Source organism: Maylandia zebra, linkage group LG3, assembly GCF_041146795.1.
Source record: "Maylandia zebra isolate NMK-2024a linkage group LG3, Mzebra_GT3a, whole genome shotgun sequence".
Lineage (NCBI taxonomy): Eukaryota > Metazoa > Chordata > Actinopteri > Cichliformes > Cichlidae > Maylandia > Maylandia zebra.
The window spans coordinates 1,203,787-1,231,327 of NC_135169.1; the positions used below are offsets into that span (position 1 = coordinate 1,203,787).

At 42.5% G+C, this 27,541-nt stretch overlaps 1 protein-coding gene and 1 long non-coding RNA gene across 6 annotated transcripts in view; both read left to right on the plus strand.

The window, feature by feature from the left end:
* The window catches only part of LOC101485358 (uncharacterized), a 40,279-nt gene extending 30,043 nt beyond the window's left edge, over positions 1-10,236 (plus strand). The window contains exons 2-3 of one of the 2 annotated variants that reach the window (XM_076878360.1): positions 6,238-6,378; positions 6,829-10,236. In XM_076878360.1, the coding sequence (XP_076734475.1) occupies positions 6,361-6,378; positions 6,829-7,989 (1,179 nt within the window). In that variant the 5' untranslated portion in view covers positions 6,238-6,360 and the 3' untranslated portion in view covers positions 7,990-10,236. The remainder of the gene's footprint in view (positions 1-6,237; positions 6,379-6,828) is intronic. The other variant, XM_076878363.1, reaches the window with a different exon arrangement.
* Positions 1-27,541, plus strand: part of LOC112430732 (uncharacterized) — a 220,313-nt gene that overhangs the window by 79,448 nt on the left and 113,324 nt on the right. The window lies entirely within an intron of this gene.

The window sequence follows — 27,541 nt, forward strand, 5'->3', positions numbered from 1 at the left end:
AATAATCAAAATAATCAATTATTAAGTCATGTACTAACAGAGACTTGGAGGAGAGAGACCTAATATTTAATAATCCACATTTCACTGTTTTACTCTTTGGTTCAGATGTGGATACCGTATTGTTCTTTCTTTGTAATTGTTTATGTTTAAGTTGTTTGTTGCTGGATTTTAGTTTGTCTTTTGTCTTTTTGGAAGCTGACACAGTCTCTATGGAGATGGGTTTTTGGGGGGGTAGCAAGAGGAGAGAAGCTGCAGACAGGCGTGTAAGACTGCAACTCTGCTTCCTTGTCCCAACTCTGGATAGTCATATTTTGGGGGGTTTAATAAATTTGTCCATATTTGTAGAAATGAGAGCTGCTCCATCCAAAGTGGGATGGATGCTGTCTCTCCTAACAAGACCAGGTTTCCTCCAGAAGGTTTGCCAATTATCTATGAAGCCCACATCGTTTCTGGGACACCAATCAGACAGCCAGCAATTTAAGGAGAACATGCAGCTAAACATGTCACTCCTGTTTTGATTGGGGAGGGGACCAGAGAAAACTACAGAGTCCGACATTGTTTTGGCAAAGTTGCACACCGATTCAATATTGATTTTAGTGACCTCCGATTGGCGTAACCGGGTGTCATTACTGCCGACGTGAATTATGATTTTACTGAATTTACGTTTACCCTTAGCCAGCAGTTTTAAATTTCCTTCAATGTCGCCTGCTCTGGCCCCTGGAAGACCATTGACTATGGTTGCCGGTGTCTCTAGCTTCACATGTCTGAGAACAGAATCACCAATTACCAGAGTTTGACTCCCGGCGGGTGTGTCGCAGAGTGGGGAAAAACGGTTAGACACATGAACGGGTTGGTGGTGTACCTGGGGCTTCTGTTTAGGACTATGCTTCCTCCTCACCGTCACCCAGCTGCCCTTTTTCCCCAGCTGCTTGGGGTCTGCCGGGGAACAGCTAGCGGGGCCTACGCTGTCTTCGGCTGAAAAAAGAATGTATTTAAAAGTTGTTAATTAAATTGCTAAGCAAATAAGCTACTCAGAAACACCACTGTGTTTGAGCAGGAACAGGAAGTGATACTCTACCGCAGAGCGAGCGAACACCAAGTGACAGCGCCACCAAGAGTGCAGGAAGGTCCCAGCATTGTTACTTCAAGGAAACTGAAAAACGAATTAGAAACATTTTGCCTTGAGCATCAACAACTTAGAAAGGCCTGTCCGTGCCCACCGCCCTACGCACTGCACTCTATGTCGAGGAAGGAGGATGGGAAACTAGCGTGGCTGGCAGCTTTAAGACTCAAACACCCTCCAAAGAGAATTTATGTTTGCTCCTTTCGTTTTATCGATAAAAAGCCCACAGAGCAACACCCCGACCCGGAGCTTTATCTGGGCTATGACCACCAAAGAAAAGAAAGAAAGAAAAGAAGAAAGCTATTGGGGCTCAAGAGTTGGGAGTTCGCCTTGTAATCGGAAGGTTGCCGGTTTGAGCCCCGGCTTGGACAGTCTCGGTCGTTGTGTCCTATGGCAAGACACTTCACCTACCGCCTACTGGTGTTGGCCAGAAGGGCCGATGGCACGATATGGCAGCCTCGCTTCTGTCAGTCTGCCCCAGGACAGCTGTGGCTACAAATGTAGCTTGCCTCCACCAGTGTGTGAATGTGTGTGTGAATGGGTTGATGACTGGGTGTGTAAAGGGGTCCCTAGGGGGGACTACTAAAAGCGCTATACAAATACAGGCCATTTACCATTTACTCACTTGGACCACTTTGAGTGTGACAGCTTCCAGTAACACGAACAAAAACACAGAATCTGTACCCGGTGTTGTGCCAAAAAGTGATTGTCTGCCAAAAACTGATTTCCGGTATTTGCCAAAAAGTGTTTACTCGTTTTTAAACAAGTAACTTGTTGGGCTATAATATGTGAAACATATGTCAAATGCATCCCTAATGGATGACACAAAGTCATACTGAGCCACAAACAACATTCGTGTAACAAGGTAGAAGGCGCAATCAGCTTTTGGCAGCGACTTTTATATAACCTTTATTTATGCAGTTAAAAAAATGTCATTAACATTAAAAATGTCTTCTGTAAGAGTAAGTTGGCCAAGAGGACAGCAGAAATGGCAGCAAATATTACAATAGTTCTGAAAAAATATGTTAAGTGGGATAAAGGACCGGATTGGTTATAATGTAAGTACAGTAACACAGAGTTGTAAAGATACTTGAAAAAACAGATAATTTTTGAGTTCTATATACAACCCCTTTGTAAATGCTGTTCACCGAAGTCTATTTACCAACATATGTAAAGATATTACACATAAAAAATACACAGAAACTAGGGCTGCTCGATTATGGCAAAAATGATAATCACGATTATTTTCACTGAAATTGAGATCTCGATTATTTGACGATATTTATTTAACCCTTTAAGACCTACTATAGAACCAAGTCCGCCAGAGCTTATATTATATTTTTACATGCTGTAGTGCCATTTGTGGGAGCATTTCAAGTTGCTATACAACTGTTATAGCCCATATTTTAATAATATGTATGCATTAAGTCCATAGTAACTACATTAATTGCAAAAAAGTGCAATAAACTACAAAAAAAATTGAAAATCGTTTTTTGTATATTTTACATATATTTCTACTTGGAGAAATTTAAGAGGCTTATCCCTCAAAGCTTTAAATACAAAAAAGTTGCAAAAAATAGTTTACAATAACAGGAAACTTATTTTGAGTGTCTTCATAGTTTTATTTTGGAGATACACCAATTTTTATATACTGCAGGAAAAACAAAAAAACAATCCTATGATGCAAATTTGCAAAGAAAACAGCAGGTGCATTAAAATAAACTATTTCCAGCAGTGCAATTCGAGTTCTAAGCATCCCAGAAACTATTCAGAAAAATCAAACATGACCAATATAGGCTTTTAAGGCCTACAAGTAAAAAACTACAATTTCTGCGAAAATGACGTCACTTCCGGTTTCGGCCAGGAAATGGCGGACATGTGATAGTTCGCGCTGACCTCTGTTTCACTGTGGGAAGTGTTACGAACAGCTGATCGGATCGGCAAAGCGTGTTTCTGGAATATTATGTTTTTGTTCCTGCAAGCGCTTTTTATGCAATTTTTGCAAAGCTTTATGTGGAAGGCAACCGTGACCGAGGGCAAGCTGATGGCACAACATGTAAGTACAACTCCTCCGGTTTCATATGCAAAACAAATTTTTGCGCTAGCTTACACGGTTCAGGGTTCTTCAGGGATTTAAAAAATAGTTACACAAAACGGAGCGTGCTGCTCTGACCGGCTTTAAAGGGTTAACAATGACTTTAAAAAATAATATAAAATAGTGTGCAACACCACTGAAGTTTTTTTTTACCTGTCTTTTCAGCCAACGGCAGTCACTCTCCTCTCCAAATAACTTCTGCTTAGCTTTCCGAGCTTCCCTCGGGTGCTCTTAATCAGCGGTCTCCAACCTTTTATGCGCCACGGACCGGTTTATGCCCGACAATATTTTCACGGACCGGCCTTTAAGGTGTCGCGGATAAATGAGGGAGGGGCTAATAATCGGCTCAGTCATTTTTAATGATCGTTGAAAGCCCAGATCGTAATCGTGATTAAAATTAGATTAATTGAGCAGCCCTAACGGAAACATTGGAAGTCAGTTTTAGGCAGGCGATCATCTTTTGGCACAACACCGGTAAGTGAAAGTCTAAATGTGGTTTGCCACAGTTTCACATTTTAATCACACAAATTAATCACGAAAATACTTTTTCTAAATAATAGCCTATGGTGAATGGCGTTAGTATCAGCACTAGCTGGTTATTAGCAGCAAAGTCTCAATTTTAATGAAAGTTTACACCCATGGTTAGTAATTAACACCAGCCACATGCTGCCAAAACTATATATGGCTTCATTTAATTGTCCCAGAGAGATTAGCCCCAAGGGCTGTAAAGGTCTTAGGTTTGTGTTTATGCAGAACATGTTAACAGAGTTATTAGAGGCAATTATTTTATCATTCATTTAAAGCGCTTGCAACTGCATGAAAACTCAGGTAAAAATTTTAAAGGCAACCTTTGCAAAAATACCAACATTTGTGACTTTTTTTAGAATGAAAAAATGGTTTATGATATTGCACTGTAAATGAAACATGCTCACTAGGTGTTCAGATCACAAGTGTGGCAGTCTTGAGCCCTGTGCAAAACATTGTAAGTTGCACTTGCATGTAATAGCCTCTGCTGCCAGTTTTCTGCAGCTGCAGCTCTCCATCTACCAGTTTGATATCGCTGCATTTCTGGGTAAGCTACTCCGTGATTGAAGAATAAGTTGGCACAGGACATTTTATTTCTTGAAGCACATCTGAGTCAATGACCCCGTCAGGACTCGCAGAGAGCCATGGCTCCTGGATGCTGATAACACTACCCATGTGAAGGATGTTCATACCCTGTTCTTTCAGCTGATGACAAGCTCTTCATTTTATTTACCATAGTTTGTTTCATAATTCCCACAAAAAGAAGGATACATGTGCTCAGATAAAAATTTGTCATTTTTTGTGGTGGCACGTACTGGAACTTTTTTTAGCAGAGCTTGCTGTAAGTCTGAGTTTCCTACAGTTGTGCCACAAATCAGATGCACTTTGCTCTTTTGTTTCTTCTTGTAATTGTTCTGCTTGCTTTTCAGAAACTTGAATATATGCCTGGTAGAATGCCCTGCATGGAATACAGCTTAGTTTGTAAGTGCTTATGTGCTTGGTGTGGCTGAAAGAATTACTCATCAACTTAACTGTTGCGGTGAGGACCTGCAGATGGCGAGGCACTGTAACACTTTCCAATCAATGTGTTCTTGAGGAGGAAAAGTCGCTCCACTTGTGCTTTGCTAACGCTGTCAATAAAGTCTTGATGTGTAAGGTGATATGGTGGGTTAGGGAGAGTTTGTGTCACTGCAGTCCGGGAGTTCACATCGTACTGCTGCTCTGCCCTGTGATGTCTGAAGTTTATCTGGCTTAGACGTTTAGGTTCAAGGTTCTTTGCTGTCCCTGCATTCCACCTGCGTTGCTCATCTGTACATGCAAGCCTGGCCTTTCCACTGATCACAGAATTCTGCACCTTTAACAAACATTAATAGTTAGTACTACTAATCCAAAATACTCAAAGCTTCATAAAACTGAAACAAACATTTATTTTTAGCTCCATTCTGCTGCTGATACATACTTTAGGTTTCTGAATATTAAACTTGTTGTTGCCTTTCATAGTGTGTAACTTGAAGGTAGGGCTGGGCCGTTCACAGTAATGCATTGTTAGGCAACAATAAGAAAATGAAATATCGCGATAGAATATGGGTAAAACGCGCATGCACAGTGCCTTTGTGTTCATACACACATGGCCGAAAAAGCACGGCGGCAGCGTTGAATGAGAACCGGAGGAAAGTGGATTGTTGAGTGAAACGGATGAATCAGAATTGGTTTGTAAAAATGGTGCCACTTGACTGGTTTTGTGTTTGTCAGTCAGATACACAACAAAGCACTTTTTTTTTGTAGAACATACAAGCGGGCCATCGTTATTCCCGGATTTGTCCGACTAAGGTGCTCGCAAATCTGGGAATAATCTGGGTCCTAAACCATTTCAGGTCCCAAAGTTAAACAAACACTGCGGCATCACTGAGAGTTTAAAACTGTCTAAATTCTTTCATCTTTAATAAAAAGATCAGCATTGGTGCTTTACCAGGTGTAACTATGAAGTTTAACATCCAGGCATTCATGAAAACAGAATTTATTACATTTAATGCGGTAAACGAGTTAGCAGGAGGTTAGCTTGCTAGTTTTGCTAGTTACCCAAGCATGATATAGCATGTTCTGACTGCGAGATTTCTGAATAAATTCTAACATACAGCTGTTGTGTGATTTTTGAAATGTTTTTTGAAAACCTCATTACCATCCACGGGGAGCTAGGATGGTAATGAGGTGCTTGGAAATGTTGTAGTTGGCTGAGTTTATACTGCTACCAATGAGTCTGAGCGGGACTCCTTTGTGGAACTATGTAATATTGACATATATACAGGGTGTAGCATCCCCTGGCTAAAGGCGGTGACATACAGGACAGTCAGTGGCTTTTTACCTTTCAAGTTCTTGTATGCAACTGATGACTTTCTATTTGTAGTTGCTTCTGGGGTTTTACCTTGAAGCTTTATAGGTACTGTTGTCACTGAGGAGTGTAGTAATGTTTATTTGCTCTGCTTCTTTTTGTCAGGGATAAAATACGTCTAAATAGTTTTTGTGTCCCAGCTGAGTAACAGGAGGACAAGAGTCTGGTGGTGCAGCATAGGAACAATTTCAGCCATTTGGACTCAGCTCAGCCACTACAGAGGAAACAATGACTTCAATACAGAAGGTGAGAAAAGTATCACAGTTACACTGTTATTGAAACTGTGTGCACAGCTGGTTGGTTTTTAAAACACGTTAACAGCAGCTTTATCTTTTCCATCCTGGGCTCCTCCATATATACAGACTCTACATTCACAACCAAAAACCACTGAAGTTAGAAGAAAATACAAAGATCATATTTTATCAGCACATATTGAAACAACAATATCATCTGTTGAACTCAAAACTTTTTATGAAGTAAAAGATTTTCTCCACTTATCAGTATTTCTTCAATAATGTCATTTTCATTACAACTCTCATTGCACATCATTGTAATGTGACACTATCACCAGAAGGTGTTGGAAATACACCAACAATGTGTTTGTTGTCACATTAAATTCCACTAATGGAGGGAGTTACAGTTTGTTCCACGACTGCATTTCACTCACTGCCTCTGTTTGTATCTCTGTCACTGCAGGACCAACGTGAGGCGGAAAAACAGTGCTCTCAGGAGGCCGACAAACCTCACAGAAGAAAGGGAGAGAAAACATACAGCTGTGATGAGTGTGGGAAGGATTTTACTCGGAATGACGGCCTAAAAATACACCAACTCATCCACAGTGGAGTTAAACCTTACAGCTGTGGTGAGTGTGGAAAATCTTTTACTCAGGCTGGAAGCTTAAAAAAACACCAACTCATCCACAGTGGACTTAAACCTTACAGTTGTGACTTGTGTGGAAAGTATTTTAACCGGGCTGGAAGCTTAAAATTACACCAACTCATCCACAGTGGAGTTAAACCTTACAGCTGTGATGAGTGTGGGAAGGATTTTACCTGGTCTGAAAGCCTAAAAAGACACCAACTCATCCACCGTGGAGTTAAAGCGTACAGCTGTGACTTGTGTGGAAAGTCTTTCACCGAGGCTGGAGGCTTAAAAAAACACCAACTCATCCACAGTGGAGTTAAAGCGTACAGCTGTTACTTGTGTGGAAAGTCTTTTTCACGGGCTGGAGGCTTGAAGACGCACCAACTCATCCACAGTGGAGTTAAACCTTACAGCTGTGACTTGTGTGGAAAGTCTTTTACCCAGGCTGGAGGCTTACAAAGACACCGACTCATCCACAGTGGCGTTAAAGCATACAGCTGCGACTTGTGTGGAAAGACTTTTACCCAAGCTAAAGACTTAAAATCACATCATGTCATCCACAGTGGAGTAAAACCGTACAGCTGTAACTTGTGTGGAAATTCTTTTAGACGGGCTGGAGGCTTAAAAAAACACCAACTCATTCACAGTGGAGTTAAAGAGTACATCTGTGGCTTGTGTGGTAAAGCTTTTGCTCAAAATGGCCACTTGCAGAAGCATCTAGTTACCCACTCTGGAATTAAGGCGTACAGCTGCGACTTTTGTGGAAAAACTTTCAACGACAAACACAACCGAAATAGTCACCTACGGATTCACACTGGAAATGATGTTTACTGCTGTGATCAGTGTGGGAAACTGTTTGCAACAGACGCACAGTTAAAACAACACATGTTTATCCACACTGAGGAGAGACCTTATAAATGTGACCTGTGTGAGAAGACTTTTAAATCTCCACATCACCTGAATAAACACCAACAGATCCACACCAGAAAGTAACTCTACAAGTGCAGTTACTGTGAGATATGTATTTGATTTTTTTTATCCTGTAATTCTAACCTGATTATTTGGAACAAGTCTCATCAGTAAACTCCACAGAGTTCAGATGGAATCTGTAGTTTTTATTAGAGATGGCACGATACCACTTTTTTATGTCCGATACCGATACCGATATCATAAATTTGGATATCTGCCGATACCGATTTGAATCCGATATAGTGTTTTTTAATCAACAAAACTGTTTTTTAAATATCTTGCTGCATTTTGTATAAGTTCATACTCAAGTTTAAAACAACAACTATACTAAAGCTATTCTGTTATACCTCAATGCAAAAAAAAAAATTTCATAGTTCAGCAATACTGATCAATCTAATAAACTTAAACCTACACCATCCTCCCTATTCTGGTATTTTAAAGAGTACTTAGCATAAATATTAAGCAACCTAACTAATAGGGTTCCAACTCCCAGCAACAACAAAAATAAATAAATAAAAAATAGGGAACCACCCCTCACGCGCCACCTCATGATGCTTAATCGACGTAATCAACCTTAATTTGATGCAGTGTGAAAAAAAATGCACAGAAATCAATTATTTTTCAAGAAATATTAAATAGATTCAACATCTTTCTTCAACAAAATTGCAGACTGCACAGATGGTACCTTCCCAAAGGAAAAAGTACTATAGCTTATGAGGGTATATTAGACTTAATAGTTACTATATACAGTAATTGACTTCTATTCATTTTACATCAAATTAAAACTTTGGGTGTCAGATAATTATTTATTAAAAGCTAGACATTTTAAATGAGAATAAGAAAGAAAAATATGTCTTTTTGCCCCCTTTTCCCTGTTAATGCCCTATCGGCCCCCCTGGCTAAACTTTGCTAGATCCGCCCCTGCACAGTTACCAGCGTCAGCTACGTAGAAAAAGATCCTGGTTTAGAAAGTAATATTAAATAAATTCTAACAACAGCTGATCAAGCTTAAACGTGCTGCTGTTGTTCAGCCGCTGGTTTCCTCCTTCTGGTGCAAAGTCGGCCAAAATCAAACAAGAGAGACGGACTCGGGACAGAAAAGCCGATCAGCTGATCATTAAGCAGTTTCATGATTGAAGTAGCAGCAAGAAGAGGCAGTCGCTCCATATATCGTTTGTTAAGCTTAACGCAGGAATGCTTTACAAACATTCAGAGATGGACTTACACACTTGCTTTACTTCTCTCGGGGATAACTTTGTCGGAGATGAAATGCCGGGTTGCTAGCGAAGCTCCAAATGCTATCCAGACCACTGACAGGTTCCGCATGCCACAGCCGCTGTATCACGTGATGCATACTGCTCCGACGTGCTAACGTTCTGAGGTGAGTTACGGCGTGTCGCAAGTTTTGTGAGGTGCTTTCGTGATATTTAATGGATCGGATTACATTTTTTATTTTTCTCCGATATCCGATCCAGTAATTTAGGTCAGTATCGGACCGATACCGATACGTAATATCGGATCGGTCCATCTCTAGTTTTTATTATGAAAACTGTGGTGGTGGGAAAGAGTTTCTCTGTGACCTTTGTGGAAAAACTTCCAATCATCAACGGGACCTAAAACCACATCAACGTAGACACACTGGAGACAAAATGAACTACTGCAAAGAATGTGGAAGAGGCTTCCACACACCAAGTACATTAAAAATACACGAACTCTTCCACATTGGGGTCAAAAAGCACACCTGTGACTAGTGTGGGTCATCCTTCACCACTGCACGTGAGCTTAAAGAACAATCATAAGTGAATCCACACAAGAGAGACACCATGCAAGTGCAGACACTGTGACAAAAGCTTCTCACAATCAGGTCATCGTAACAAACATGAACGTACACACATGGAAGTGAACTTCAGCTGTGACCAGTGTGACAAGAGCTTCAGGAATCTCAGTTCATACTCCGAACACAAACGATCCCACACTGTAAATAAACTGTTTCACTGTTACCAATGTGCAAAAACATTCACTTCATTATCTGCTCTGTGCAAACATCAGCCTGATCATGCAGGACTGAAATCACTGGATCACAATGACTCTGAAGAGAGAGAAAGATCCTCTTCTGGTTTCAGAGTTGGACTTGAGATCAGGCTCCACAGAGTTCAGATGGAACGTGTAGTTTTTATTATGAAATCCTGATAATGTTAAAGCATTAGTTATATTTGATTAACTCTGTGTAAAGTTTGTCTTATTAAATAGTTTGGTGTGAAAAACAAAGAATTGGTCTCAGAACAAGTAGTTTGTTTCCGATTCAAACTAATTTAACTGTTTTCAGTGGTACATGTGGAGGTTTGTCAGAGGAGGAGACTCACACTGAACAGAGAGTATGTTTAAAATGCTTTGTGACTAACATCTCACACATTCCAATAAAGCTGTTGTTCCTTCATTGCAACAGCAGTTTGCAGATGTGTTGTGCACCTTCTTGAAATGCAGCCTGGCATGAAAGTGTGTCCATGGCCTAACAGGTTGCCTGAGCAGAAGAGACAAATTGTGAAAAAAGGAATTGGCTGAAATGGTGAAAATGCTGTTATCATAGGATGAAGTGAGGATTTGTTCCTCAGTGTTTGGTCTCCTATGCTTATCTGTTTGCCAGATGAGTTGTCCCAGGTTTTGAGAGGGGCCGGTTGTGTTTAAGGTACTTCAAGGTAATTAAGAAGTGAGCACATAGTTTTATACGGTTCTTTGATGATTATCACAAAGTGAACAAGGTCTCATGGTTTGATGCTTATCCCATGCCAAAGGTTGACCTGGACTTTATAAGCACTCCTTGGTTGTTTATGATGCTGGATTTAACCAATGCCTACTGGCAGATTCCCTTGTCTGCACAGTCCAAAGACAAAAACTGGTGATGGCCAGAGGGGCCGATGGCGTGTAATGGCAGCCTCGCAGTCAGTCTGCCCCAGGGCAGCTGTGGCTACAACTGTAGCTTACCTCCACCAGTGTGTGAATCTCAAAAGCACTGTATAAATGCATTTATTATTATTATTATTATTATTATTATTATCCATCCATCCATTCGCTTATCCTTTTCAGGGTCGCGGGGGGCGCTGCAGCCTATCCCAGCTGCCATAGGGCGAGAGGCGGGGTACACCCTGGACAGGTCGCCAGTCTGTCGCAGGGCCAACACACAGGGACAGACAACCATTCACACTCACATTCACTCGCACATTCACACCTAGTGGCAATTTGGATTTTCCAATTAACCTATCCCCACAAGCTGCATGTCTTTGGACGGTGGGAGGAAGCCGGAGTACCCGGAGGGAACCCACGCAAACACGGGGAGAACATGCAAACTCCACACAGAAAGACCCCGGCCTGATGTTGGAATTGAACTCAGGACCTTCTTGCTGTGCGGCAACAGTGCTAACCATCGTGCCACCGTGCTGCCTCTATTATTATTATCATCAAAAACGTCTTTCTCCACTCTTTATGGTTTGTACCAATTTGTCACACTTCCGTTTGGCTTGTTTGAAGCCGCGGCCATTTTCCAGCACGTGCTGGAGTGACAGCTGCGTCCTCACACTGCTTATGCTGTTTCCTACCTCGATGATGTTGTCATTCATAGTGATTCATAGTGGTGGAGCATGTGCAGTGGTTGGTCACGGTCCCAGAGAACCTTAGGCAGGCAGGGCTTATGGCAAACCCAAAGAAGTGTATGGTTGGATGGAGGGAGGTACAGAATTTGGGTACAATTTGGGAGCTGGGCATGTGCATCCACACATGGATAAAACAGCAGCAATCACATCCTACCTATGTCCCAAGGCAAAAAAGAACATCCTGATAATAACCAATTGCAATAGTCCAGACTTGAAGTAATAAATGCATGAACGAGTTTTTCAGCATCACTCAGACAGGATATTTCTACTCTTAATAATATTGCAGAAATGGAAGAAAGTAAAGATTCATCGATTTGCTTCTGCTTATCCTTTTTGGGATCGCGAGGGCACTGGAGCCAATCCCAGCAGTCATAGGCCGAGAGACAAGAGTCTTTAATACTTGCTTAATATTTCCATTGATGAATGAATCTTGATTAAAGATTCCTCATAATGTTAATGGAGGCCAAGGTACTGCATCCAGAAGATGATAAAATCCTTATTTTGTTGATAAAATTGGCACAGAGTTTCTGCCATGCATTACCAAAGATTCACATCAAACTTATCCCATTCTTGGCTGCTTTAATGAAGATTTTTTTATTGTCACAGTTTGATACTGATGATTTCTTGTGAACACTCCTTTAGTTTGATCCCAGTGACAGTATCAATCAACGCAGTGACAGTATCTTCCTCGCTGGCTCCATATCTCTTTATAGAGTAATCAGTGGTTTGCTGTCTCTCACCATCAAAACACTACATAAATCCCACGTTTGACTTTCTTATAAATCACTGAATCAGTTACTTTCTAAATGAAGCTTCGAATGTCACTGATCACCTTCCTCTGGTTATACGAATCAAGCCTCGACACAGTGCTTCTGAAGCAATGTGTTGTTTTTTCTGACACACACACTGGAGCCTCAGGTTCAAGTTGGCCATCACTATTGTTGGCCACATGTCAGCAAAGTTATGTGACATCAGTGATGTTTATACTTTCTGCGTTAACTTGGTTTTAAAGCCTTGACTTTAAAATAGACACTGTTCAAAAGTTGATCTTAATCTTACAGAGAATATAATGATATTATGGATAATTAAAGTCAGTCATATATCCACAAACACATTAAGCTGAAAGTCAGTGAATGCTGCTCGGTTTGCAGTCCTGAATATCATGGCACAAGCAGGATTCACTGCACTGTTAATGTTAGCTATGTTATATTGCTGCCTCTGTTCGGTGGTCTCAAGCCAAACAAACTTTAACGTGTGTTTGAACGAGCTGATGGTTCACTCGTTAAGCTGAAAGAAAGATGCTTTAATCACAGGAGTCACACATGCAGGGCTGTAGACAGGGAGGATTGCCCTCCTTACAGACAATATTGATTTGTAAATGAATAACTAACGATTTTGTCAGCACAAAGTTGTGTATTTGGAGCACAATTCTACAAGAAAGATAAGTTAGTTCACAAATGCTTGTGGTTAAAGTGCTTTGGCACTCTTTGGCAAAACCAGAGTGTGCATGGGTGTATGACTGGATGTGTAAAGCGCTTTGGGGTCCTTAGGGACTAGTAAAGCGCAATACAAAATACAGGCCATTTACCATTTACCAATATTGTTGTTAAACTTAGTCATCATCTTGGCCTCTTCCCGTTTGCTGCTGCCTGCCATTAGTACTTGTACAGTACACCGTTATTCCCATCACTCCCTTACAGTAAATGTTTGCTGTGTCTTTCTGAGATGTATTGATAGAAACTGTTAGAGTAAATAGTTAAACATTTGTCATTTTTATATTTACCATTTGTCCATTGTTTTAACTCTGTGAAAGGAATTCTTTCTTTCCTCCCATCCCCAGATTCTCGAGGTTCTGGGTGCGAGGTTGAAGTGTTTTATCACAGGAACATCCTTTTGAAGGTCTGTTTGATGTTTGGTAGAACTTCCCACCCTTTGTATGGTTTGACTGTGTTATCTATGGTAAACCATACATTGGGTGTGGGGGAGACTACCCTCTTTATGACCAAGGATGTTGTTCCTGCTTTTAGGTTTTATGACCCTTTGATCAGCAGGAACAAACACACACACACACACACACACACACACACACACACACACACACAGAGTCCTTGTCTATGTAACCAAAGGGGGTTGCAGGGGGAGGTGTTTTGTAAACTATTGTTTGAAGTTTGTCAATAAAAGGCAGCGAGAGGAGGCCACCATTGTGGTCATTTGTCGTGCTGGACACAGATGAGAGGCCTCCCTTGCGCAAGAAATCGATCGAACACTGTTGCCTTGTTTTTCTTTCATGGGAATAAGTCCTGGATACAGCGGGGTCTGAGTTTAGACCCAACAGAAACCTTTGCAGAGACAACAACAAAGTATAAACAGTGTTCTCACGGGTTTTGATAAAAAAACAAATATATACTTTTAGCTCTTAATTCTGCTTCAGTTTGTTTCCTGTAACCTTGAACTTCACTTGTTAAGTTTGCAGATGGTGAGCTTAAGTTGCCAGAATGTAAATTTACTACAAAAAATACAAGTGTGTACTTGTGTGAGTGTTTTTACTGAGGAAGCTCAACAAAGCCAGTCCTTTGTATTACTTGACCTGACAAAACCAACAAACCCAGGCGAGAGGTAAAGGGTATCACAACAGCAGTTATGTTTTCTCTTATTTTGTTCTAAAACAGGAGACATTAAAGTCACTTTAGCAAAATGTATTTAAATAGTTAAAGGTTATTGGCAATAACCTACAAATACGACTGACCTCTGTTCTAATTTGAGCCCTGCTAGCTGAAAATCACCATATTTTAATCAATCAACAAAATGCAGTGAATGAACAAACACTGATGTACACTTTCTTCCTGGTATATGTATGATTTCTATACATTTTACATCAAATAAAAAAGAAAAGTATTTCTTTGTGGCCCCTTTCCCTGTTAATGCCCTACCTGGTCCCCTGGCAAAACTTTCCTAGACCCACCCCTGCACATTTACCAGCTGTCAGCTATGTAGAAAAGGATCCTGGTGTTATTTGTCTCTCAGAAACCTGTTCAGCTCTGATGATTCAGTAAGGACATCTCCTGGTTCCATCTTTATCTTTCCGTCTCACCACATATCAAACCAATATCATCAACAGCAGCTTTTCCAATTGTGGCTCCAGCAAACATCAGCTGATCAAGCTGCATAAACGTGTTGCTGTTGTTTAGCGCGACATCCGCTGGTTTCCTCTTTCGAGCGCAAACTGGGCGATAAACAAGAGAGAAAAGCCAATCAGGTGATAACTGATCAGTTTCATGATTGAAGTAGCAACAGGAGAGGGGGGGAGAGAATAAGAGAAGAGGCAGCTGACGGCATAAAGATGCAGAATAACTCCAGCATTGTGTCTTTTTCCATTCTAACTGAAGTCCTGGACAAACTGTTCCTTTTCGCCTCAACACGAAACGACTAATATTTTCTCTGAATACGAGACAATTCTGTTTTTTACAGGACGGTTGGCAACTCTACTAACTAACCTTAATGAATAAAATAAAGTTCACTATCAATAACATCATAGCACCCGCCCAGCTGTATATAAACTTAGTCATGCTAACTAGCACGCAGTTATTGTAACTGACAGTAAAACATCAGCACAACGAAAATAAACTATACCTTAACTTGGTTTATATCTGACCCAGATAGACTGCAGGTCATAACTTCTTACCTGAAGTTTAGTTCACCTGACACTAGGAGCTGCCGCCTCTGGTGTCTCCTCCTGCCTTCCCCTTTTCAATGACTGTAGCAAACATTAACGACAACAGCGCCTCCTCCCATTGTGTAAAAATGAAGCCAAAATATCCCGCTTGTGGAGGCTGCCATCTTGCATTTTTGGAGCCAGAGTCTCCGCATTAGTGTCTTGAGGTGGAGCGACTGTGCACCCACGCACTGGACGTGACCGCAAATACACCCCCCTACACTTTTTACATAGCCCGGCTGCTCCAGTTTATTTGCTGATGGGTTTACCATGACTGATGACTCGTTCAATTAAGGTAAATACAACCATGTAACTGTTATGAAAAAGACACACACCTTATCATCTCATGGTTCTAAAACATCCAAAATCACTGTTATTAATTTGTTTGCTAGATTAGCCACTAGCATACGCAATGGGTTGGAGGCTTATTGCTAGCTAGTTAGCTTTGCTACACATCTGTTACTCTAGTAGTCTGTATGATTAAACCATTCAGCACTCCTTATGTTTTTTTATCCATTTTTAGACAGCGATGAGATCAGCTGCACACTCCACAGAGGCCCAGAGTTAATATCAAAAATATAATGCTGTCCTTTGAGATTTTAACATAAGGATGTGAGTGTAATGGATCTGAAACTGTTTAAATCTTCAGAGCCCTCTACATCCTGGTAACATGTAAACTTTAAAAACAGCAGCAGCTTTCAGTGGTGTAGTCTAATTTGTTCTTTTCATTTAATAATAGAGTCCATATTATATCAATAGCTACATTCACGCTGGGGAGAAACTAGTGAGGGAGACCATGAGGACTAAGCTGGGTTTCCTGGGTCCAGAGGTTTGGAGAAACTTCTTCCCTTTCTTTCATCACAGCTATCCTGTGCCAGATGTTCTGTTGACCCACTGAGAGAGGCTTTATTTAAGAAACACCAGGAAGACTGAAGCTCATGGCATTGATCAAGTAGGACTCATGATCTTCACCAGCAGCTCCCTCACCGGGAAATCTTCAGCACTCCTCTGTAGGCCCATCCCAGAAGATGGATAAACCCAGCATTTCATGAACACTCTGGTTACTCTGGTACGAATACCTCTTAGTCTGTTATTTACCATAAAGTGATTATCTGCAAAAAAACTGAAAGAATTCCAGATCACAAGTTTGTAGTTCAACATACAAGTGACAACCTTTGACCTTCATCAGATTTTATTTAACTGTGTCAGAGAAAATCAGCTTGTGCTCTTCCTGCAGCTGAGTACATCAAGTGTTTAAAACAGAAGCTGTGCAGGTCTGAGATCAGCAGCTTTGTGAAACACCAAACTGAGATCCTGTTGATGCTGATATATAGTGACAAAGTTAAATGGGCGATGAATGAACTTTTTGTCTTTAACTTTATCAGTAAAACAGCTGCAGCTTTCACTGACAGCACATGTGGTACTTTAACCTTTGTACTGTTTTCATCAGTTAATTTTGCTGTTAACATGTGAGCATGTTGGATGATCTGTCTGCTGTCACTGGGTGGTGTCAGGTAGTGATGGGACGTTCTGTATCGAGGCTTCGGAGCGTGTGTCGAGTGCTGGAGGGGGCGTTTCCGCGAAGCGCGTATCGAGGCTTGCTTCATTTATGGGAGGAGCTGAAAATGATGACGTCCGAAGCCTCGCTGCCCGGCTGTACCACGTGACTGGTTCATGAAGTGGTTCGAACTTTGCCGCGAGATATGACAGCGATATAAACCCCTCAGACTTCAATCAAAATGTGGGTGTTTGATGGAGAGTTGCGGTTAGTGAGAGTTGGAGAGAGTTTGGAGGTTTATGAGAGTGAGGAGAGAAAGTCAGGAGAGAATGGAGCCAGCTAAGAAGAGGAGGATGTCCTCCCCTGTTTGGGAACATTTTGATCTTATTCCTCCCAACAAGGTATGTAAATTTCTAAAGAAGATGTATTGTCATGATACTGATGGTGCAATAAAACCTATGTTAAGCTGTCTGTACTTTTGTACAAGGTGAAGTGTTTGCTATGTGCCAGGGAGCTGGGATATAACAACAACACCTCATCCATGCTTAGGCACTGCAGAGCTTTGCATGAGAATAAGGGGAACACCGATTGTGGAGCAAGACCAGGTGAGCCATCAAATGCAATGATAATATAGCATGCAGTAATGTTACTAAATGATATAACAATATTATACAACTGTTATAAGTTACGTGTGTGATATTTATATTTGTGCTTTGTTTTTGTTGTCTTTCCTCAGGAGAACAATCTCAAATAGATGAAGACCTGGTCAGCATGGTGATTGAGGACTCCCAGCCATTTAGCATTGTGGAGGACAAAGGATTCAAAAGATTTGTTAAATCATTAAATCCTAGCTATGTTCTCCCCACTAAAGGTTATAAAAGCAGTGAAAATTTAGTTTTTACAGAATAAAATGTGAACAGGCAGGACTGAGGCTCAAAGCCTCAGTGTGTCCACACCCCAACCACACCTCACCTCACAGTAAATGATCATTTCCATTTCAAGCATTTCCAAATAATCATTTCCCATACTGCCACTATAAATATACACAGTATACTGCCATCACTACAATATACATGTTTTACACACTCCTTTTGTTGTTGACATTTACAGGCTGTGTGCAAAATGCCACACTCTTCAAATTCATGCCAGCTATTATTTTTACGTCCAGTAGGTGTCCTGCTAGAGCAAATGAAGCTTCATGAAGCTTCGCGTTGGGGTGAACCAATTGGATGAAAAGCTTCAGTGCTTCATGGGGCTTCATCTGCCCATCATTAGTGTCAGGTTAGGGCTGTGTGCAGGCAGGAACGGAAGTAGAAGGACCCAATGTGCTGACACTCGGAGGCGGAAAGTAACTCAAAACTCAGCTTTTATTGCTAGATGGCAAAACGTAACAAAAATCCAAATAAACTTACATGACCAGGCAGACGGCACACACAGCATAAATGAGAGTAGATCACGACACAGACACAAAGAAACACAGGGCTTAAATACACAGAGGGAGCAATCAGGGAATGGGTAACAGGAGGGAAACACAGCTGGGGCAAATCAGGCCTAAAGAGACAAGGGGAAGCAAAACCAGACACAATAACATCAGACATGGACTTTCAAAGTAAAACAGGAAACATAACACAGACTCAGGCAGGCACTATAACAAATGGAACAGAGACGTGGGACCAGGACAGACACTGACTGGACGTGGGGATATAGCAGACAGGGGAGACAGCAACTATGGAACACAGACAGAAAACCAGAACACTAAAACTCTAACCAAACCCCACCCAGAGAACCTAAACTAAGAATAATCCTAAAACCCATAAAGCAAAGCTAGAATATATAGGGAGTGCAGAATTATTAGGCAAGTTGTATTTTTGAGGAATAATTTTATTATTGAACAACAACCATGTTCTCAATGAACCCAAAAAACTCATTAATATCAAAGCTGAATGTTTTTGGAAGTAGTTTTTAGTTTTAGCTATTTTAGGGGGATATCTGTGTGTGCAGGTGACTATTACTGTGCATAATTATTAGGCAACTTAACAAAAAACGAATATATACCCATTTCAATTATTTATTTTTACCAGTGAAACCAATATAACATCTCCACATTCACAAATATACATTTCTGACATTCAAAAACAAAATAAAAACAAATCAGCGACCAATATAGCCACCTTTCTTTGCAGTGACACTCAAAAGCCTGCCATCCATGGATTCTGTCAGTGTTTTGATCTGTTCACCATCAACATTGCGTGCAGCAGCAACCACAGCCTCCCAGACACTGTTCAGAGAGGTGTACTGTTTTCCCTCCTTGTAAATCTCACATTTGATGATGGACCACAGGTTCTCAATGGGGTTCAGATCAGGTGAACAAGGAGGCCATGTCATTAGTTTTTCTTCTTTTATACCCTTTCTTGCCAGCCACGCTGTGGAGTACTTGGACGCGTGTGATGGAGCATTGTCCTGCATGAAAATCATGTTTTTCTTGAAGGATGCAGACTTCTTCCTGTACCACTGCTTGAAGAAGGTGTCTTCCAGAAACTGGCAGTAGGACTGGGAGTTGAGCTTGACTCCATCCTCAACCCGAAAAGGCCCCACAAGCTCATCTTTGATGATACCAGCCCAAACCAGTACTCCACCTCCACCTTGCTGGCGTCTGAGTTGGACTGGAGCTCTCTGCCCTTTACCAATCCAGCCACGGGCCCATCCATCTGGCCCATCAAGACTCACTCTCATTTCATCAGTCCATAAAACCTTAGAAAAATCAGTCTTGAGATATTTCTTGGCCCAGTCTTGACGTTTCAGCTTGTGTGTCTTGTTCAGTGGTGGTCGTCTTTCATGTCTCTGAGTATTGCACACCTTGTGCTTTTGGGCACTCCAGTGATGTTGCAGCTCTGAAATATGGCCAAACTGTTGGCAAGTGGCATCTTGGCAGCTGCACACTTGACTTTTCTCAGTTCATGGGCAGTTATTTTGCGCCTTGGTTTTTCCACACGCTTCTTGCGACCCTGTTGACTATTTTGAATGAAACGCTTGATTGTTCGATGATCACGCTGCAGAAGCTTTGCAATTTTGAGACTGCTGCATCCCTCTGCAAGATATCTCACTATTTTTGACTTTTCTGAGCCTGACAAGTCCTTCTTTTGACCCATTTTGCCAAAGGAAAGGACGTTGCCTAATAATTATGCACACCTGATATAGGGTGTTGATGTCATTAGACCACACCCCTTCTCATTACAGAGATGCACATCACCTAATATGCTTAATTGGTAGTAGGCTTTCGAGCCTATACAGCTTGGAGTAAGACAACATGCATGAAGAGGATGATGTGGACAAAATACTCATTTGCCTAATAATTCTGCACTCCCTGTAATGAAATAACAAAAATCAAAGAACCAAAAACACAAAACACTGGGTTGACGACCCATGGACCCTAACAGGTGGTGCTGAGGTCTGAATATGAGGGCAGCTCCTGTAATCACAAAGAGGACAGAACCATCACAAACTCAAATATAAATTTTCTCTCAAATCTGAAATAAAAAACAAACAAACAAAAAAAAACACTGATCCTTCTCTGTCCTCACCCACCCAGGATCTGAAGCTCTTCTCTTACATTTTTTTCAGTTCCACAGTTTTCTCTTGATGTCCATAGTTATTGATGAGGAGTTACTAAAGTACAAGCTTTTTTTTTTAAATGGTGTTACTGTCTTTAAAGATTTGGCAAGGGACTGAAAACATGCTGCTGTTTGAAGATACTTAATAATCAGTTCTGCACAGGAGCTGAAGCAGAGTGCAGCCTGTTGCATTTAAAGTACAATAGTTGTAATAAAAGTACAGTAACGATAATTAGTGACTGAGCAACCCGGGGCGTTTCGCTAGATTTCTTTAGTCAGGGTAACTGTGTTTTCACACCGAACGCGATAGACACGACCAAAAACGCGGCAGACGCCCCTAACTTGACGCGGGCAAATTTGCACCTCGACGCTGTGTGATACCTGTGCTAATATATGCTAAACTGTCCGTTTATACACTGCTAACATGGATGTGGTATGCTAACAGTGAATATCTCATCAAAAGGTCTCATCAAGTCCTGATTTAATTCGATTTATGTTATGTTATCAGTGCTAGCATATTCTATCTTGATATGCTATGTCTTATCACAGGTTAACTTTTCAAAAAATATTAACAATGATTTAAGCAAGGAAAGGGCTATATGTCAACATACAACTCTTTATTTCTATTAATGTCTTACTTCATTCCTACCTGATTGACATGTGTAGGAATTATGAGTGATTGGCTCACTGTAGGGGTAAAAGTTGCTACAAATCAAATTATGACATGTTAAAGTTAAAACAAAACACAACTGACTGTTTTATATTATATCTAATATATATCATGTAATTATACTTATAATTACAAAATGTTTTATATAAGGTTTATGTTTTGTAATTTAAACCTGACATCACAAAAGTATTTTGGACTTTGAATAATGTATTTTGTAACTGCAGTACACATAATACTAATTTTGAACAATTTTGTCCAGGTTCATTGCCACCGGGGGCTCCTTTATGACCATCGCATTCAGTTTCAGAGTTGGTGTGTCCACAGTGAGCCAGATCATCCCCCAGGTAGCAACGGCTATCTGGGACTGTCTAGTGGCCCGGTGGCGCCAGTGTCCGGCAGCCTCGCCTCTGTCAGTGCGCCCCAGGGCAGCTGTGGCTACAACGTAGCTTGCCATTGCCAGTGTGTGAATGTGTGTGTGAATGGGTGAATGACTGAATGTAGTGTAAAGCGCTTTGGGGTCCTTAGGGACTGAGTAAAAGCGCTACACAAAAGCAGGCCATAATAGACCTACACCTTAGTTCACAGATTCACTTTGTCTAAGGTGTATTTCTGGGAATTTGCACAACCCAGGATTCAGATCATGAATACATAATGGGTTTGGATTTACAACATTATGAATGAAATGTGCTCTATTTGGAAGCAGCAGGTCTCCCTCCCCTTTCGACGGGTTGTGTGTGAGACTTTAAATCATAAAACTGAAAATTATAAATTGTGTATGTTTATTGTCTTACTCTTCTTATATTTATTGTTTGTTTACTTGCACTGCTGTAACTGGAGCCTCGTCGTCTCTTCTCTCTGTATACTCTCTGTATACTATAGCGGAGACGACAAAGTTTACTTTGACTTAAGCAGCAATTAAGCGCACCAAGGGCTCTCTCGCTCACTTTTCACGTTTCAAAAAAACATTGGTGTAAGTCTGTATCATAATCTCTGGTGTTTTTGTGTTTGTTGTTTTGTTTTTATTTTGTTTTATTTTGCGAGTTGGTAATTAGATGCTGCTCCAGCCAGCAAGTGAATCCCCCGCCGACCTGCCCTCTCCTCCCTTTGCCGCAAGCAGCAGGCGCACCTCGCAAATGGAGGGTGCCCTTACTCCCAGCAAATGGGCGATAGAAAACCGATCGGTGCCTATGCCATTCTGAGCCATGAGCTGGCTGATGTCGGGGCAGCATGAGTACGCGCATTTTTTTTTCCCGCCGATGCCTGTGATGCCGCCCCAGGCTACCGCCCGTGTCACCCGTATCAAAAGCCGCTACTGCTGGATGTGAAGCACGTCCAGACAAAGGCACCCCATATATCATATAGGAGACACACACATTGATATACACTAAATATTTATTTCATTTCTTTTTTTGTGGTGCCCAAATTTATGCACCTGCTTGATTTTGTTTAAACAATTATTGCACACGTTCTGTAATTCCAATAAACTTCATTTCACATCTCAAATATCACTGTGTGTGACTCCTATATGATATATTTAACTGACATTTTTATTGTAACAACCAATTATTTATACAGGAAAATAATGGCCATGAACAAGGTTGCCCAAACTTTTGCATCCCACTTTATTAGCATATTTTGTCATTAGAATAATATGAAATAAATTCTACATGTGTCAAGTTGTGTGCCAATTTCAAATAATATTAAAATTCTCAAACAGAAAAACATTAAACATAAATATATAAAATATAACTATTTACAGAGAGACAGGAATAAAAAGGACCAGCTTAAAGTGGAAGAGCCTCAGGGAGAAGGAAGAGAAAAATAACACCATTGTTTCTGCACTGGAGAGCCTGCTGCCTCATCAGAAAACTACTGATTGCTCGGGTCCAATGTTTCCAAATTTAACACAGCTGTGCTGTTTTCAAAAACGAATTTATTAATTTGAAATTTCACTAATACTCTCGTCTCGGCATGCTCTCCAGAGCAGGAACAAGGCTGACGAGGAAATGCTCCGTTGGAGAAGGTGTGGTCTCTTCAGGGACTCCAGGATGGCCAGCTCCATCGCCGATGGACCGTCCTGGGACCCATCACTCATCCGCCTCGGAGCTGTCCTCCTCTGTGGGCCTGTAACACACAGCACAAAACAACACAAAGAAATGAGAAGGCTGCTACTATGTTTCCATTTTCAACATTGAAAAAAAAAAACCCAGGACATAATCAGAATGGTTGTAGATATTTAGTGAAGGTAATCACAAGGGAATCCAACAGAGTAAATAGTTATCACTGCTTGCTGTACATCTGATGCTACAATTACATACCTGTGGGTGGAGCAGCAGGAGTGGAGGGACCAGGGACTGGGGCGCCAGGAGAAGCAACAAGTGATGGTTCTGCTGCAGAATCACTTGGCTCTGTCAAGACAATATTAAATGTTAACAGGTAGAAAACAGTAGTCATAGAGAAAGTATTTACAGTGGTCCCTCATTTATTGCAGCAGGGGTTCTCAGAATAACTAGCCCCTTGCCACGCACGTTATACTCTTTTTTTTCCAAACACTCCTGAACATTAGTCACAGTTCTCACAAGTTGATTCTCAAAGTGCAAACCTTTGTAGATTTTAAAACGTAAAAGTATTATTATGCCACGTTTTTTCTTTGTCTGCCGGCCACTTGTGTGCGCCTTTTCCCTCGCAGTGCAGGTGTCTATTTCCGAATGAGGGTCATAGTTATGGGTGTTTTTGTGCTGTTTTTTCTATTGGACGTGATGGTTATCAAAACAAAACATGATCAATTTGGCAAGCGCAGGAGACACGACACGAAGGAGATTTGTCAATCAGGCTGCAGAATGCAATGTGCATTGTTGAAAGCTGTACTGTGCAATAAAAAAAATCAGCGAAAAAAAAAAAAAAGATAAAATATATTCCTAAAATATATTCCTATATGACAACATTTTATTCCTGTCTTGGTACAGAAAGCAGCAGGTGTTGTACAGCTCCGGGTGGTTTGCTACGGCGTTGATGAGCCTTTCCTCCATTTTGAATGAAGTATGAAGGGCTTTGGCTGCACCTGCCCATTTGACCTAGGTCAGAGCCACGTCACCAGGCTCCTGATTGGTTGTTGTGGCGCGAATTGACGCTGGAGTTCAGATTTTTCCAACTCGAGAGGTAGACGCGATACGCACGAATGAACAAAATGCAACACAAAAACTGACGCGCGTATTTTTATTTGCACGTCAAACGTGCTACTTTGACATGTGTTTGATGTGATTTCGCAACGCAAATCTGCTTCTGAATTTTCGCGGGACCCGCAATCGCATGTCTTCAAGCTTCTGCATTGACTTTACATGTAAACCTGACGCTATGGTGACGTCTATCGCGTTCGGTGTGAACACACTGTAACTTCATTCGCCTGCACGGATTAGCTAAACGAGCTTTACAAAACAAGTTTCCCCGACAGCCGAGTGCTCATCTTAGCTAGCTAGGTTTCAGGACCTAGCTAAGGACAGTAGTTACAGAGTAGCTTAAAAAGACATTTACCTTGCCGAAAAAGTGTAGCGGGGCCTCGGGTCCTTCTGTCGGGTAATCCAGTTTACTGAAGAACACCTCAGTAGTGCTGTGCGAATCATGAACGAATCGTTCAATACTCGAGAATCACTTTACTGACTCGTGAATCATGATTCACAAGCCCAGCTGACTCACTGACTCATCCCTGTTGCTGTTAGCAAACGAATTTCATTAGTAGAAATATATCTAGCTTATAATTAAAATTGTGGGGGGAAAACAACCTCCAGCATCTTAACAAAAATATTTCTTCTCTGAACTGGAAGAAAAAACCCTGAGTAGAAGCTCACATCAAGACTGTCATGGTCCGTGGTCCTGTGTGTGTGGAATTGTCATGGTCCTGGGTCGTGCGACCCAGTGTTTTGTGTTTTAGCCTATTTTGATGTTTATTCTTTGTTTAGGGTCACTAAGGCAGTCCAGCCATTTGTACATATTACCCGTGTATTAAGTCTCCCTTGCCCTTCGTGTGTTTATGTCTGCGTGTCTTATATTGTCAAGTCCATGCTGTCGGTTATGTCATCTCCCCTGTACTACGTCTCCCCGGTTCATGTGTCTTGTCTAATCTCCATGTTTCCTGTTTTACTTTGAAAGTCTGTATTCACGGTCAGTGTATTCAGTTTCACTCCTTCTGTCCTGTCGTTAAGTTCATGTGTGTCAGCTGTGTTCCCATGTGTGGCCACTTCCCCTGATCATCCCTCATGTGTATTTAGTCTCTGTGTTTCATACAGTCTGTCTCGCGTCGTCTGTGTTACCACCTCCTGTGTTCTGTACCTCCAGCCATAGTCTTTCCTTAGTTTTGTCCAGTTTAGGTTTTCTGTTGAGTACTACACGTATGCTGCCCTCATTCTGTTTTTGTTCTTTTCATCAGCCATAATAAAAGGCTCGTTTTGGTTGGAATCCACTCCTGCATCCTCGTTTGTGTTCGCACCTGGGTCCACCACACACCTTTCCGCACGGTCTGCCTCCGCAGACCTTGACAGTACGACGCGAGCATGCCGGACCCAGCGACACATGACATGGAAATCGTCCGGACAGTGGAGTCGCTATGCGACCGATGGCTGCACTGTCCCAGAGAGGGGGAACGGGAAGAGTTAGCCCGCCAAGTAGGGGTGTGCGTGTCCGTGTTCCCCTGGTTATGGGAGACGCTGCACCCCCTCGTCAGCGACTTTCTCGTCTCCACTCTCCGACTCCGCCCGCAGCAGCAGCGGCCCGGCGAGCGTGAGTCGTCACCAGAGCCATGCTGTTGCGGTGTTACCCCGCTACCTCATGAACCAGTGGCGGTCAGAGTCGGAACGGTGAGGCTCACCACCGACACACACACTTCATCGGCTTCCGCATCTTCGCCACCGCCTGTCTGCACGGAGATGCCCGAGGCTATTGACTTCGGTGAGGAGGAGCGGCAGCAGGTGTTGCGGGCGTATCGGGAGGACGAGCTACGCTGGAAGCCCTGGCTTATCTCCGAGGAGGAGCTTCTGCCAGCCGCCCCGCCTCGGACCGGCCGCCCGTCCTCGCCGCCTCGATCGGACTACACTTCTCCCGCTTCTTATCTGGCGCGGATGTGGTCGGAAGACGAGGAGCCGCTCGCCACAGAAATCCAAGTTCCGTCCGCGTCCACTTCAAGACGGAAGCGACGTTCACGTCGCCGTCGCTCATCGCTACAGCATGTGTCGCCCTCCACTGAGCTACACGGGAAAGCTGTGGGGGGCATGGATTCCGACCTCGAGGGGCGGCAGCGCGCCGCATGCGCGCAACTGCAGGAGGAGCTACGGGAGGAGCCATGGCTCGCTCCTCACTACGGTGAGATCTTCCGCGGGACACGCCTAGCCCTTGGGGGCCCCCGGAGTTGCCTGGAGCTCCCGCCTGCCGCCCCGCCAACACTCGCCGCCTCAGCCTCTGCGACGCTGCAAGAGGCTCCACTTTCCACGTCACGTCAACGGGACCCACGGCCAAGAAGAAACGGCGTTCGCGTCGCCACCGCATCGCCCGACGCTCGGAGGTTAGTGACGATGTTTTGTGTCCACCTAATCGCTCTGGATGTACTGAGAGCGAGGGGCTCAGAGGGACAATAAATGTCTCAGAGATGAAGACCCCGTGTACCGGTACTGTTAACTCTGTCACCCCCCCAGGCACCCTGTCACAGTCTGTTTTCTCGGAGGCCAGTGAAGAAGCTGTCTTTCCCGTGCCTCTGGCTACTGATATTGAAGGTGTTACTCTCGTGCCTACGTTTTGTATTGACAATAAAGATAAGTTTTCTGGTGTTGGGCATGCTGTTTTTGGGGACGCCACACTGCCCTCACAGTACTGTGAACCTGACACTGCCAAACCGGCCATAGGCACTTCGGTTTTGGGGATCAACCCGTGCGATGTTCTGTTAAACCCTGTTATTGTGAGTGTGCAGGCTGAGGGGGAGGTTAGGGAGATAGAGGATAGAGAAGACGCTGCACACCCAGGACATGCGTCTTTCGCTAAGGAGGCTTCTTTTAAGACTGTTACGGCATCTGGAGCCTTTTCGAAGACTGTGTCTCAGCCCCTGCTATCCATTGACTATAAATCACGTGAGAAAACGTCTGATCTGACTAGTAATAAGACTGTATTCCCTTTGACTAGCACCCACCTTTTGGGGTCTTTTTTCCCTGTTCCCAAGCCGAATAATGAATGTTCTGCTTATGTAACTAGCCCAGCGCAAGAAGGAACGTCTGGTGTTGATCAGGAAATTGTATGTTATGTTCCGGCACTAATCGGGCCCCAGGTTCCTCAGTCTGCTGATAATTTGACCAGAGTGAGTGCTTTGGGGTCCGACATCAGCAACCGCTCTTCTGCACCAGTCCGCCGGGGCTGGACGAGTATTAAGGGCCTGCCGGGTTTTCCTATGTCTGTGAATGG